Here is a 15,465-nt window from a genome sequence, read left to right as displayed (position 1 = left end):
AACTGGGTGGACGAGCTTCCCTGGGTCCTGCTTGGAATTCACACAGCGCCCAAAGAGGATCTGCACGCCTCGTCGGCTGAGTTGGTGTATAGCACGCCCCTGGCTGTCCCAGGAGAGTTCATACCAGCCCCAAGGCGGCAAGAGGAAGAATCCACAGCAGTCCTGGACAAGCTATGTGAAAGGCTCGGCAACCTGGCCCCTGTACCAACTTCACAGCATGGATGGACCCCAACCCGTGTACCCAAAGACCTGCAGAACTGTAAGTTTGTGTTTGTACAAAGGGGCGGACACCGGGCACCGCTACAGCGGCCGTACGATGGGCCATTCAAGGTGATCAACAACAATGGGTCCATGTACGCTCTGGACATTGGGGGGAGAGAGGAGGTTTTCACAGTGGACCGACTCAAACCAGCCCATGTGGAGTTGGTGCAGCCAGTTGAGGTTCAGGTGCCACCGTGCAGAGGCAGACCTCCCAAACAGAGGCTGATCCAGACTGTGGACATTGGGGGGTGTATCGCCGGTTCTGGGGGGGGGGGGGGGGGGGGGGGGAAGAGTTATGTGGCGACCCACTTTCTGTGCAGGCGAAACGGCTCACAAATAGCCAGTGCGCAGGGAGAGACCTTGGTAATGCACCTCTCATTTCCGCTCGAAGAGGGCGGGTGCTAGGGATTAAATGCCAGCGCCGCGAAGTTTGAATAAACTAGTCTGAAACGGCTTACCGACAGCGTGTTGTTATTTCAGTGCTGTGTGTAGCACATCGTAACATGGGGAACATAAGCCTCTGAAACTTGTCTTCCATGTCATACACTATCCTGATTTGGAAATATATCGCTGTTTGTTCACTGTTGCTAGGTCAAAAACCTAGAACAATGCACCCACACCTCAAGGACTGCAGTTGTTCAATAAGCAAGCTCATCACTACCATCTCAAAGGCAAATGGGGATGGGCAACGAAAGACTGGCTCAGCCTTTGAAGCCCACGTACCATGAATAAATAAACAAAAACATCTAATATTGATGATCTTCGTGTCAGGTCCTTCTGTGTAACCGGACCATCTCTTTAAAGTGAGGTGCAAGATTCACTGAATTTGCATATATTTTCTTTTAATAGACCAGTTTTTCCTATCCCAGGACAGTCAAGGTCCAGTTACAAATATCTCAGTAAAGCAACCAGGTTGTGTTATTTGAAGGCTCCAAATGACCTGCACATATTTCCATTAAATGAAACAGTCAAACCTAAACCAGGAGTTGTTACCAGATTTCTCTGCAACAGAGATTTAAAAACAAAGCACCTTGAGCTCATAGTAACGCTGTCGCATTTGGCTGTATTCATGTATGGCTGAATGACGAACTTGAATAGAATACAATTGAATCGATTTCAATTGAAAGCTTATAGTCAATGTTATACTCAACTTCACAAAGCTCCCTCAGACAGAGTCGTTATGACAATAGACCCTTCAGCCCAACATGTCCCTGACAACCAAGAAGGTTAATGAGATAGCCTGCTCTAAACTTTTCATACAATGTACAGGCTGTTCGGCCTATGATATTGTGCTGACTCTTTAACCTTCTCCAAGAACAACCTAACCCTTCCCTCACACATAGCCCTTCATTTTTCTTACATCCATATGCCTATTAAACAATCTCGTACATTCCCTTATGTATCTGCCTCTACCACCAGCCCTGTTCTCCTCTCTTTCCAACTAAAAAGAACTTCCATTTCCAACCTTCCTTGGCTTAGATTCTGAGTACAAAGGTGTACAGGATATTATTTCCAATTTCTTCTTCCTGCTGTTAACCACAGACATAAACAGTACAGGCCTTTCGACCCACGGTGTTAAGCCAACCCTTTAACCTATGCCAAGATCAATCTAATCCTTCCCTCACACATAGCCCTTCATTTTTCTATCATCCATTTGCCCATCTAGGAGTCTTTTAAACATCTCTTTTGACCCCATGCAACTGCCCAAATGTCTTTTAAACATAATTGCACCCTCCTCTCCCATTTCAGATCTCTCTAATGGAGCAAGCTTCCCAGCAGCACAGGAAGATGTCATGTCTTATGGATTCTGCTGGCCCTGACACAACAGGGTTCTCCCCATTAATAAAAGAAGACATCAGCAAGTTTGATGAGCCGCTTGGTCAGGTGACCATCTCCGATTATTCCCCACTGCTGCCTTGTAATAGTGCTGGTTCTGAGCTAATAAGCAGGCAGCCATTAGCAACGAATTCCGTGCAAGAGCTCACCCATGCCTCTCCAAACAGAGCGAAACTTGTTCATCGTATCGGTAGTAGTGGGCTTTGGAGTGATCGAAGGTGGTGTATGGAGAACTGGCCAAGTCCGGTGACACAGCTGAGGAGAGAGAGGAACACATAGATTGCAACATATTCATAACTACTGAACAATCAAAATGCACACTCTTTTCTGCATTATCCTGAATGTCAAAGTGAATTGGTCTGCTCTAAATTTACGAGCTCACTGTGTGGCAGCAATAAAAATCACTCCGTCTCACTTTATTTACGTAGCAAATCAAGTTCAATATTGAGTTGTTTTATTTAAAAATGTAGGAATTCCATGAAATGGTCAGGTCAGGTTAATGTCTGAGTGAGACAGGCCAGCTTGGACACAACATGAGGGCACTTTCTGCTCCCTCCTGGGTTCTGACTCACCTACTACCTGTTTCTAGACACTTCTGGTGTGAGATTTAAAATAAATCTGGGCATTTAATGTTTATCCATCAGGATCAAGATACATCGGGTCATCCAGTTGTATATCACAGAAATGGGCCCATCGGCCCACTAAGTCCATGCCAATATTGTTGCCAATCCACACTAATTTGCCCCCTATAGAATGGCATCCTCCTATGCCTTGCCTATTTATTAAAACAACTGTATCTGATCCCATCCGCTCAACTGGCAGCACATTCCAGATATCAGACACTGTGTTAAAAACAAAATCTTTCCGTCAGATCACTTCCAGTCAAGATGGCACTGAGCTGCAATGTCTGTCTATGTTGTGACTCAGACCAAGTTTTTGTTTAGATTCATAGCATGAGAAGTTAGGCGTTGTGGACAGTGACAAGGGGAAGTTAACAGGCACGGGCAGTAAACAAAGAGTCACAGGCACGATGTGTTCAGAGTCCAGGTCAGAACACTCCACAGTCAAAGATCAGTGAAGGTGGGAATGACAGGCGATGAGGAGACAAACAATCCCCAGGTTGGCAAGTCCTGAGGCAGAAGTTGTACGGGTAGGAGTCAGAGGGCCAGTCACTCCCCAGATCACCGGGGTCAGAGAAAGTTGAGATCTGAAGGTCATACTCGTTATCAGAGAGTCCTGGGATTGAACCCAGAGGTAGCTTGTCCTGGGGTAGGAGGCCTGACTGTGGTTTGAGTGGGTGGATGGGTGAGACAGAGACTTGTTTTGCTGTTACCATCTTTTGCTTTGCTGAACACTGTGGGTGCCAGAATGTGCAGTGAATCTTGTGGGCTGCCTCCAGCGCATCCTTAGGTTGTGTTGGTGGTTAACACAAATGACACATTTCACTGTCTGTTTCAATGTATGTGATAAATAAATCTAAATTTGATTGACATTTTAAAACTCCTTACTCTCATCTAAAACCTATTCCTTTGTTTTGTTAGCCAATGATTAAAAAAAAATTTCACACCTATGCTACCTTATACAATCGAGATGCACAGCAAAAAGCCCCTTCCCCAACTAACCACTCCAAACCCCACAGAAACCACACCACCCCCACTCCTTCCAACTTTCCAGGAATTGGAGATTAAAACTCAGGACTCTTCTGTATTTAATTCACTGTGAATTGTCAGGGTTAGGTGCTGGATATTAAAGAACTCGAGTGTTATAGCAGTTAAAATGGGAGACGTTATGGGAAGACCTTTAGCATCTCCCATTCTATTTGCCTAACCACCTGCAGGAACACGCTCACATTTAGTGATAAGGAAATCACGCACAAAAACTTGCAATTAACTGCCTAGCCTTACGTTTCCCAGTGCATCCTCCCCCAATCTTCCTCCAGCTTTGAACTGCAATTAAATGAGGCCAGCATAAAGAGGGAAACTGTCCCCTCAGACTGCAAGTCTCTTGCAATTTTATTTTCAAAACAGCAAGATGAATGAATTCCCTTCCACTCAGTCCTCCTGTGGGCCTTACTTCAATATTAAAAAATCTGGTATTATTGCCTCGGTGCTAAACACTTCTCATTGGATCACCATGCCAGTAGACAAGCCAGTCTGCATGTTATCTCCCTCTTTCTAGTGTTCATCCTCGAAAAGTACCAACCCCTGCTCAGTTACACAGAAGTCTGCCCATGTACAGTACTGTGCAAATGTCGTATGTTCATATACATAGGTACGGGTGCCTATGACTTTTGCACATTACTGTAATGTTAAGTATTGCACTGTACTGCAGCTGCATAAAAATTCATGACATAGGTGAGTGATGATAAACCTGATTTTGAGATGGGTCTCTACTGTAGACTGAGAGTGGGAAGGGGCCAGGGAGAGGGGAGGGAGCAGGAAGCACCAGAGAGATATTCAGTAATGATCAATAAACCAATTATTTGAAATCAAATGATCTTGCCTGGTGTCTCTGGGTTGGGTGTGTCTACACCCACGACACCCCCCCCACCCCCAGTACTCATTCTCTAGCACCTGTTCCACACCCTCCTGTGGCACTCCACCCTCACAATTCCCAACATCCTCTGCTCCCAACAGATTTACAAACTCGCTCTTCCGCTCCATGTTGACAAATACAGTACAGGTACCCCAGCTTTTCGAAAGTTCGCTTTACGCCACTTCGCTTTTATGAATGACCTACATTAGTACCCATTTTCACTAACTGAAAGAGATCCAAAGAGGATTTTCACTTTCATGAAAAAAAGTGAAAAGTGAAAATAGCATTCAGCGTTTGTTTTGCTGTGAGCTGTTATAGAGGCATCGCACACCCCAAGCAGTGAGAGTGGCGCCACCAAGCTCCTTCCCTGGGAACTACGCTCAGCATCAAGCTGCCATAGCTTTGAACTATCTGTATCTGTGAGCATCTGTGTTTTATCCTGATTTATTTTCTGCATCTGTTAGCAAGATGTGTCCTAAGGTATCAGAAAAGCCTAGGAGAGCTTGTAAGGGTATTATGCTTAGCGTAAAACTGGACTTAATTAAGCATTTCGATCGTGGTGTATGAAATAAAGACATTGTGCATTTGCTGAACTTGTCTGCATCCACCATTTGTACATACAAACCCCATTTCCAGAAAAGTTGGGATATTTTCCAAAACGTAATAAAAACAAAAATCTGTGATATGTTAATTCACGTGAACCTTTATTTAACTGACAAAAGTACAAAGAAAAGATTTTCAATAGTTTTACTTACCAACTTAATTGTATTTTGTAAATATACACAAATTTAGAATTTGATGGCTGCAACACACTCAACAAAAGTTGGGACAGAGTTAAAATGAGATTGAAAAGTGCACAGAATATTCAAGTAACACCTGTTTGGAAGACTCCACATTAAGCAGGCTAATTGGTAGCAGGTGAGGTATCATGACTGGGTATAAAAGTAGCGTCCATCAAAGGCTCAGTCTTTGCAAGCAAGGATGGGTCGTGGCTCACCTCTTTGTGCCAAAATTCGAGAGAGAATTGTTAGTCAGTTCAAAAGGAACATTTCCCAACACAAGATTGCAGAGAATTTAGGTCTTTCAACATCTACAGTACATAATATTGTGAAAAGATTCAGAGAATTCAGAGACACCTCAGTGCGTAAAGGCCAAGGTCGGAAACTACTGTTGAATGCGCGTGATCTTCGAGCCCTCAGGCAGCACTGCCTAAGAAACCGTCATGCTACTGTGACAATTATAGCCTCCTGGGCTCGGGAGTACTTCGGAAAACCATTGTCACTTAACATCCAGAAATGCAACTTGAAACTGTATTACGCAAGGAGGAAGCCATACATCAACTCTATGTAGAAACGCCGGCGAGTTCTCTGGGCCCGATCTCATCTCAGATGGACCGAAAGACTGTGGAACCGTGTGCTGTGGTCAGATGAGTCCACATTTCAGCTAGTTTTCGGAAAAAACGGGCGTCGAGTTCTCTGTGCCAAAGATGAAAACAACCATCTTGATTGTTGTCAGCGAAAGGTGCAAAAGCCAGCATCTGTGATGGTATGGGGGTGCATCAGTGCCCACGGCATGGGTGAGTTGCATGTATGTGAAGGTACCATTGACTCTGAGGCGTATATTAGTATTTGAGAGAGACATATGTTGCCATCAAGGCGATGTCTCTTCCCTGGACGTCCATGCTTATTTCAGCAGGACAATGTCATCCACATTCTGCACGGGCTACAACAGCGTTGCTTTGTAGACACAGAGTGTGTGTGCTTGACTGGCCTGCTGGAGTCCAGATCTATCTCCTATTGAAAATGTATGGTGCATCATGAAGAGGAGAATCAGACAACGGAGACCATGGACTGTTGAGCAGCTGAAGTCTTATATCAAGCAAGAATGGACAAAATTTCCAATTGCAAATCTACTACAATTAGTATCCTCAGTTCCAAAATGATTAAAAAGTGTTATTAAAAGGAAAGGTGATATAACACAATGGTAAATATGCCTCTGTCCCAACTTTTGTTGAGTGTGTTGCAGCCATCAAATTCTAAATTTGTGTATATTTACAAAATACAATTAAGTTGGTCAGTAAACCTATTGAAAATCTTTTCTTTGTACTTTTGTCAGTTAAATAAAGGTTCACGTGAATTAACATATCACAGATTTTTGTTTTTATTGCATTTTGGAAAATATCCCGACTTTTTTGGAAATGGGGTTTGTATGTTCTACTATATACTACCCTGAGATTCATTTTCTTGTGGACATTCTCAGTAAAACAAAGAAATACAATAGTCAATGAAAAGCCACACAAAGACTGACAATGTGCAAAAGACAAACTGTACAAATACATAAAAAAGAAACAAATAATAACAATAAATAGTAAATAAATAAAACTGAGAACATGAGTTGTAGAGTCTTTGAAAGCGAGTCCATGGATTGTGGAATCAGTTCAGAGTCGTGGTCAGTGACATTATCCACATTGGTTCAGGACAAATGACATAACTCCACTTGACACACACACACGCCGTACCTTCATTAACTGGTTGTATGACCCTGTCCAACCCTCGGGACTGATAGAATTCTCGAATTCGCTTCTCTTCACCTGCAGAAAGAAATACAGTTCAGACAGTTTAAGCAGTGATATGGAATAAAAGGGAAGGGAAGAGGGGTGGGGAGGGCTGGGAATAATAGGGGTTATTAATTGTGCTTTATAACTGGCATAAATAAGACATCATCTGCAGTGACCAGGGAAACAAAATCTAGCCCAAGGGAATCTTGTTTCCTTACAGATGGAGGCGGACATGAGTGGCATTGCCTTGTGACATACCCATCCACAGGTTATGTCTAAGAGTAAGGCAGCAAGGGAAATTTAAATCAAATTACATCCATAATATGGGAAAACAGAGGCTCTGCAAATCAAAATGAGTGGCAATTGTTAGAATTGCTTATTCACAACTCCAGTGACACTGATACAATCCCAACAACAGAAGCTCTCTGTGAGGAGTTTGTACTTTATCCCTGTAACTGCAGAACTTCCCCCCCCAACCCCCACACCCTCTATGCTATTTCTTCCCACATCCCAGAGATGTACCAGCTGGTAGGTTAACTTGTTACTCCAAGCGTGAGGAGAATTGGAAGCATTTGATGGGTATGAGAGAGAGAACAGGTTACAGGTAAGGGGGGAATGGGACTGGGCAACACAGGAGCAGACCCATTGGCCCACAATGTCTGTGTCGACCAGGATACCAACTTAAGCTGCACACTTGCCTACATTATCATCATGTGCATTGCCGTATGATGTGGATGATCATGGTATTTTCATGACCATGATTGTGTTTGGCAATTTTTTCTGTACTAGTGGTTTGCCGTTGCCTTCTTTTAGACAGAGTCTTTATAAGATGGGTGACCCTAGGTATTATCAATACTCTTCAGAGATTGCCTAGTGTCAATGGTTGCATAAACAGAACTTGTGATATGCACCAGCTGCTCATACGACAGTTCACCAAATGCTCCCATAAGCAGGTACTATACCTTGCCCGAAGGTAACCTACAGGCTAGCAGCGAGAAGGCGCCCCTTACACCTCCTTTGGTAGAAACACATCTCCATGTCACCCAACAATGACCTCAAATCTTTCAACTTTCCTACAACCTTGCACCTTACTGTCTACCTGCACAAGATATTCTGCAGATGGTGGAATTCCAGGGTAGTATACTCAGAATGGTAGAGGACCTCAGCAGGTCCAGCAGCATCTGTGGAGAAGAATAACAGTCAATGGATTGGGCCGAGACCCTTCATCAGCACTGGAAAGGAAGGGGTATGCTGTCTGAGGATCTGTTGCGTTCCTCCAGCATTTGTGTGTGTTACCCTATCAGAACTACACTTTCTCTACACTGTAATACTTTATTTTGCATTCTGTCACTGGTTTACCTTGTACCCTTCAATGCATTGTTGTGCTGAATTGATCTGTATGGGCAGTACACAAGACAGGTTTTTCCACTTGTAAGGCCCTGACTAAGACTTCGACTGCTTTTGGGGGTGAGTTATTTTCTGCAAAAGGAGTGTCCTGTTAGTCAGTGTTTTGGCTTCAGCTAAAGATAGAGAGCCATTTTGTTCAACTTAGGAATGTTGTATCAGCCACTCAGGATTGTCCTGGTATGTGTTGTATTTTTCTGCCCAGTGGGATGTGATGGAAGATTCCAGGTAGCTGGGTAGGATCAGATCTCTGAAGGACAGTAGTGTAGTTTGGGGATTTTTTGGTAGGAGCTGTGGAGCAGGGCACAAGGAAAGATGCCTGCAGAATGCTGCTTGATGGAGAAACTCCATTGTAAAAGTACCTTGTGCCGATGAATGGTTCCAAGGAGTTAAATGCCAAAACTCTTGAATTAGCCAGTTTGTTCAAGATGGTCTTCGAGGGAAGTTCAAACTATAACTGGTGTCTTTCACACAGAATGTGGGTTCAGCGCGTAATTAAAGTATAACTGAATTTGGCCTTTTTCTTCTTTTTTTCTACTAGCTGTTTGTTAAAAGTTGACATATTGGTAAATATCTTTCCTTTGTAATTTTATGCTGATGTTATTTTTCTGGTGATCGATAACTCTGCATGAGGCAATATTTACACAACATTCATTATAATCAATGTTCCTCTTTGGAACATTCCAACTTTCCTGTTTGGTTGAACCCCAAATCATACCAACCATAGACATATATTGCTTATGAAAGGTGGCCTCCTGAGTCATCGGTGAATCACATGGCTATTAGCACAAGCCAAATTTGTACACGAGTCCCAATGAGAGGGTTGCACACTTTACCTCAGTACGTGATGAAAATAAACCAATTTGTCCCCATGCAATGTAAATGTCTCTCTAGTGTTTGACACTTCCACTCCGGGGAAAGACTGACTATCTCATCTATCCAGTCCTTGCCACATGGACAGAGCATTGTTTAACCTTATTCTGCTTTTATAACCCAGGCACAATCGCTCTTTACTGGCTTACACTTGACCTCTGATCCCAATCAGCATGGTTACTGCACAGGTAGAGGCCATTTACCCTGTACTGGCTCAGTGTACAAGAATCCAAAATATTTCCATTCGCTTCCCTGTAGCCTCCTTTATTTACCTAAGCAGCCCTACATTTATCTTAAAATGCTGGAGAAACTCACATCAGATAGCATCTATGGAAATGAATAAACAGTCCTGAAGAAAGGTCTCAACCCAATATGTTAACTGTTTATTCATTCCCATGAATGCTGTCTGACCTTCTGAGTTCTTCCAGCATTTTGTGTGTGTTGCTTTGGATTTCTGGCATTTGCATACTTTTCTTGTGTTTACGATTTCCTGCATTTCCTCACCAAGACAGTTTGTACATAGAGGTGAGAGGGCAGGGTGAGGCAGGGTAGGAGTGGATCCACCTCAGTCTGGCTCCATCTGCCTGTCATCCTTCACCTGCTGGCCTGTCTCATCCTCCACCTCTCCCTTAAGAGGCTGTCTACCCTCTCAATTCTGATACAGGGTTTTGACCCAAACATTGTCAGTTTTTCCTCTCCTTTCCCCACAGATGCTGCTCGAGTTGCTGGAGTCCCTCCAAAAGATTACTTAGTGCTCCAGATTCCAGCATCTGCAGTCTCACGTTTCCTGTATCACGGCTCAATCATCTAAGCTTTTACCAATTACCTTTCAGGGACTCATACACTCATCGTCTCCACCTTGCCATAACAGTACCACCTCAGTAGTGTAGCGGTTAGCATGACGCTATTACAGTTTAGGGCATTGGAGTTCAGAGTTCAATCCCAGTGTCCTCTGTAAGGGGTCTGCACGTCCTCTCAGCAGTTAGTGGGTTAACTGGTCACTGTAAATTGTCCCGTGATTAGGTTAGGGTTAATCGGGGTTGTTAGAGTTTGCTGGGGTGACACTGCTTGAAGAACTGGAAGGGCCTAACTCAGTGCCATAACACTAAATAAATAAACAAACATCTCCTTTATTCTTCTCACTCATTTCCATATTTAAAGTTCCTATTTCAGATCCCGTTACCTGCTGTCTTCCAACTTCAGCCTTCCCCCTTATTCCACCCCCTGCCCCCTTCCTCAGTTGGTTCCTCCTATAGGTGGTGAGTCCCCTCTTTACCCATTCTTCTCACCCCTGCATGATCAATGAATTACCCACTGACCCATCTCCTTACCCCCACCACCTCTTCATACAGGCAGTCTACTCTATCAGTCCTGATGCAGGATTTTGACCCCAAAAGATTGCTGCTCAACCTCCTGAGTATCTCTAACAGATTGTCTGTTGCTTGAGATTTCAGTGTCTTGTTGTGTGTCCGGTATGAAATTGAGTTTGTTTCAAGGGGATCATGATCTAATTTCCTTTCATCTGATGGATCCTTGTCCAGACATTGCGTTTGTTCTGCCCATCTATTCCCAGTTCTGAGAATAGATCAAGGTTTCTTCTGTCTCCTAACTCCAGCTCCACCACCCTCTCATGGTTCCAGCTACAGGCAGCCATCCCTGACTTACCCCTTCCTCCCAACTTTCTATACCAGCTATTGCCTCTCTACACACTGCTCTGATGCAAGGTCTTGATCGGAAACACTGAAAACATGTTTTCCTGTTGATTTCTTTTAGCAGCTTGCTGTTTTGTCTTAAGGTTCAAACATCTGCAGTCCTGTCTTATTTCTTCTCTCTCACTCTTCCCCCCCCCTTCCCCATCCCACAGATTCAGCCTGACCTGTTGCTCCAGATTTCAGCATTTGCAGTCTCGTGTCTCCATCTACTGTACAGAGGAACCTAGTGTGCAGTTCACTGAACATAGCCACACAGTGAGTGGGTGATAATGGCAGCATTTCACACACTTGCACCTGCTGCCCCGACCAATGAAGGTAAAAGTCAAGAAGTCACATTGCAGCTACTCAAATCTTTGGTTAGGCCGCATTTAGAAGTATTGCATGCATGGTAGCATAGTGGTTAGCTCAACACTTTGTGGTACCAGTGACCCAGGTTCATTTCCCACTGTTGTCTGTGAAGAGTTTCTATGTTCTCCTCCTGACCTCCAGGGCTTCAGAATCTTCCATCAGTCCAAAGACGTACCAGTTGCTAAGTTAATTGGTCATTGTAGACTGTCCTGTGATTAGGCTAGGATTAAAATCAGAGGAGGTGTGGGGTTGGTGGTCACTGAGAGGCATGGCCTGAAGGGTTGATTCCATGCTACATGTTAATAGAAATTATACTCAATTCCAGTCACCCTGTTACAGGAAGGATGTGTGGGCTTTGGATTGGGTGCAAGACAGGTTCACCAGGATGCTGCCTGGATTAAGAGAGAAACTCATTCGTAAGGCCAGTGATGTTGTGGGGGTGGAACTGGACTCTCTGACGGTGGTGTCTGAAAAGAGGATGCTGTCCAAGTTGCATGCCATCTTGGACAATGACTCCCATCCACTCCATAATGTACTGGTTAGGCACAGGAGTACATTCAGCCAGAGACTCATTCCACCGAGATGTAACACTGAGTGTCACAGGAAATCATTCCTACCTGTGGCCATCAAACTTTACAACTCCTCCCTCGAAGTGTCAGACACCCTGAGCCAATAGGCTGGTCCTGGACTTATTTCCACTGGGCATGATTAACTTATTATTATTTAATTATTTAGGATTTTATACTGTTATATTTCTTCACTATTCTTGGTTGGTGTGGCTGTAACGAAACCCAATTTCCCTCTGGATCAATAAACTATGTCTGTCTGTCTGAATGAGCTACGTGGAGAGATTGAACAAAATTGGGTTGTTTTCTCTGAAGTGACAGAGACTGAGGGGACACACGATGGAAGTATATATAATTATGGGAAGCACAGGTACGGTAGACAGCCAGAAGTTTTCCCAGGGTGGAAGTGTTAAGTACTAGAGGACTTACAATGAAGGTAGGGCAGTGGCAGAAGATCAAAGCATGTATGCTGGACAAGTAAACACAAGGAAATCTGCAGATGCTAGAAATTCAAACAACACACACAAAATGCTGGTGGAACACAGCAGGCCAGGCAGCATCTATAGGGAGAAGCACAGTTGACTTTTCGGGCCGCGACCCTTTGTCAGGACTAACCGAAAGGAAAGATAGTAAGAGATTTGAAAGTAGTGGGGGGAGGGGGAAATGCAAAATGACAGGAGAAGACCGGAGGGGGTGGGATGATGCTAAGAGCTAGAAAGGTGATTGGCGAAAGTGATACAGAGCTGGAGAAGGGAAAGGATCATGGGACGGGAGGCCTCGGGAGAAAGAAAGGTGGGGAGGGGAGCACCAGAGGGAGATGGAGAACGGACAAACAACTAAATATGTCAGGGATGGGGTAAGAAGGGGAGGAGGGGCATTAACGAAAGTTAGAGAAGTCAATGTTCATGCCATCAGGTTGGAGGCTACCCAGCTGGTATATAAGGTGTTGTTCCTCCAACCTGAGTTTGGATTAATTTTGACAGTAGAGGAGGCCATGGACAGACATATCAGAATGGGAATGGGACGTGGAATTAAAATGTGTGGCCTCTGGGAGATTCTGCTTTTTCTGGCAGACTGAGTGTAGGTGTTCAGCGAAATGGTCTCCCAGTCTGCGTCGGGTCTCACCAATATATAAAAGGCCACACCGGGAGCACCACATGCAGTATACCACACCAGCCAACTTACAGGTGAAGTGTCGCCTCACCTGGAAGGACTGCCTAGAGCCCTGAATGGTGGTGAGGGAGGGAGGAAGTGTAATGACAGGTGTAGCACTTGTTCCGCTTACAAGGATAAGTGCCAGGAGGGAGATTGGTGGGAAGGGATGGGGGGGGGATGAGTGAACAAGGGAGTCGCCGGACAAGTTTTTCTTTGAAATTATACAGAATGTGGTGGGGAGCTGGAATAGGCTGTGAGGATTAGTGGTGGAATCAGATACAATGGTGGTGGTTAAGCAGCTGTTAGACACGCAAATATGTGGGAAATGGAGGGACATGCAGCACGTATAGAGAGGGAGATTTAATTGGCACAACATCGTGGGCTGTAGAGTTTGTTCCTTCAGGACTTTTCTATGTTCTAGGTTTTCTCCTACACAGACACTGCCTAATCTGACAACGTCAAACAGTGCAGAATGGTACAACAGCTTACATTCCAGGCGACCCAGGTTCAATTCCTGTCGCTGCCTGTAAAGAATTTGTACGTTCTAATGTCCAGGTGTTTTTTTTCCTAGGTACTCCCACACTCCAAAAATGTACCAGTAAGTAAGTTAATTATCATTGTAAATTGTCTTGTGATTATGTTAGGATAAAATGAGGGGTCTGCAGGACAGTGCAGCTTGAATAGCTAGAAGGGATTATTCTGTGCTGGATCACAATAAACTATTAAATAGATTTTATTTCAGATTCCCAGCACCTCCAGTTCTCTGCTTTATGGTTACACAGGTCCGGATTGCCAATTCTCTCCTCATTAAGACTAACTCTGTCTGGTCTGGTGAATCTTCGCTGTTCTTCCCCTGATGCACGTGCACATAGAGTATCAGCTCATCCAAATGACGAGTTAATGTGCGGCGAACATACTTACTCTCCTGCAAACCTGGGACTAGTTTGTAGACGATATCCTGCATCACTCGATCGAGCTTCAGGTTGAGGAGGGGCTGGGTCTCGTGGATTTTGATGTTGCACATTGGGCAGTATTTGCTGGTCTGCAGGTACTTCACAATGCAACTCTTGCAAACTGGAAAGGAAAGGGGCATTTTGAGTTGTGCAGGACTCAGAAAGTAAACTTCTCAAAGGACTCAGCACTGAAGCTGGCAATCGGATTGAGGCCACACCAGCTCTTGGAGGTAACATCAAAACAGTCCCTTCAGCCCAATGGGTCCATGCTGACCAAGAGTTAGTCCCATTTACCTGAGTTTGGCTTATATCTTTCTAAATCCTTCCTACCATGTACCATTTAAAAGCTGCTAATGTACCTGGTTGTTCTGGTTCTACTGTGTTTCTTGGTTCTACTGTGAATAACAGTAAATAAAATGAATCTCAGGGTAGTATATGGTGACATTTACACACACTTTGATAATATATTTACCGTTAACTTTGCCTCAACTACATCCTCTGGTAGCTCATTCCATATACTGACCACCCTCTGGGTAACAACATTGTCCCTTAGTCTCCTATTAAAATCTCCTTCTCATCTTTAACCTGTTCCCCATGGTCATTGATTCCTCTTTGAAAGCAATCTCTGACATCAAACATTAATCCAGTTTCTCTTTCCTCAGATGCTGCCTGATTTGTTGAGTGTTCCTCATACTCTTGTCTTCACTTTGTATTTCCAGCTTTCATCAGACAATGACTGCAGAGACTGGGATGTTATGCTGCAGTTGTACAAGACGTTAATGAGGCTACACTTGGAATACTGTGTTCAGTTGTGGTTGCCATGTTACAGGAAATGTACCGTTAAACTAGGAAGAGAAAGAAAAATATATGGTAATGCTGCCTGGATTTGAGAGACTGGATTATAGGGATAGAGCAGACTAGGACTGAGAAGATGGTGCATGCAAAACTCTATAACATTCAACCAGTAACAGATGAGCATTTTAATTACGCTGGTATAGAAGGCTAGGAACCAAGAGATGGGCAATGGGAGTAGAATTGAGAGGCACTTTAAGGCTGGCAGTGGATAAGGGTAACTGAAGGGCCTAGTTCCAAGCCATATAACTCCAGATTGCAGAGTGAACTGATCAATGCATTTGAGTAGGCCCATTTCCCTACGCTAGCATGACAATTACTTGACAACACAAATTTCTACAGATGTACCATACAGAGCATTCTGACTGGTTGCATCACCATCTGGTATGGAGACACCAGTGCACAGGATCAAA

At 44.2% G+C, this 15,465-nt stretch overlaps 1 protein-coding gene across 2 annotated transcripts in view; it reads right to left on the bottom strand.

Moving 5' to 3' along the window:
• pcgf1 (polycomb group ring finger 1) overlaps positions 1-15,465 on the bottom strand; it is a 65,160-nt gene that overhangs the window by 19,372 nt on the left and 30,323 nt on the right. Inside the window, exons 3-5 of one of the 2 annotated variants that reach the window (XM_059965757.1) lie at positions 14,169-14,321; positions 7,151-7,222; positions 2,247-2,352 (exon numbers count right to left, since the gene is read on the bottom strand). In XM_059965757.1, the coding sequence (XP_059821740.1) occupies positions 2,247-2,352; positions 7,151-7,222; positions 14,169-14,321 (331 nt within the window). The remainder of the gene's footprint in view (positions 1-2,246; positions 2,353-7,150; positions 7,223-14,168; positions 14,322-15,465) is intronic. The other variant, XM_059965758.1, reaches the window with a different exon arrangement.

This window comes from Hypanus sabinus, chromosome 3 (assembly GCF_030144855.1).
Source record: "Hypanus sabinus isolate sHypSab1 chromosome 3, sHypSab1.hap1, whole genome shotgun sequence".
Classification (NCBI taxonomy): domain Eukaryota; kingdom Metazoa; phylum Chordata; class Chondrichthyes; order Myliobatiformes; family Dasyatidae; genus Hypanus; species Hypanus sabinus.
This window is presented reverse-complemented; position numbering and strand designations above follow the sequence as displayed.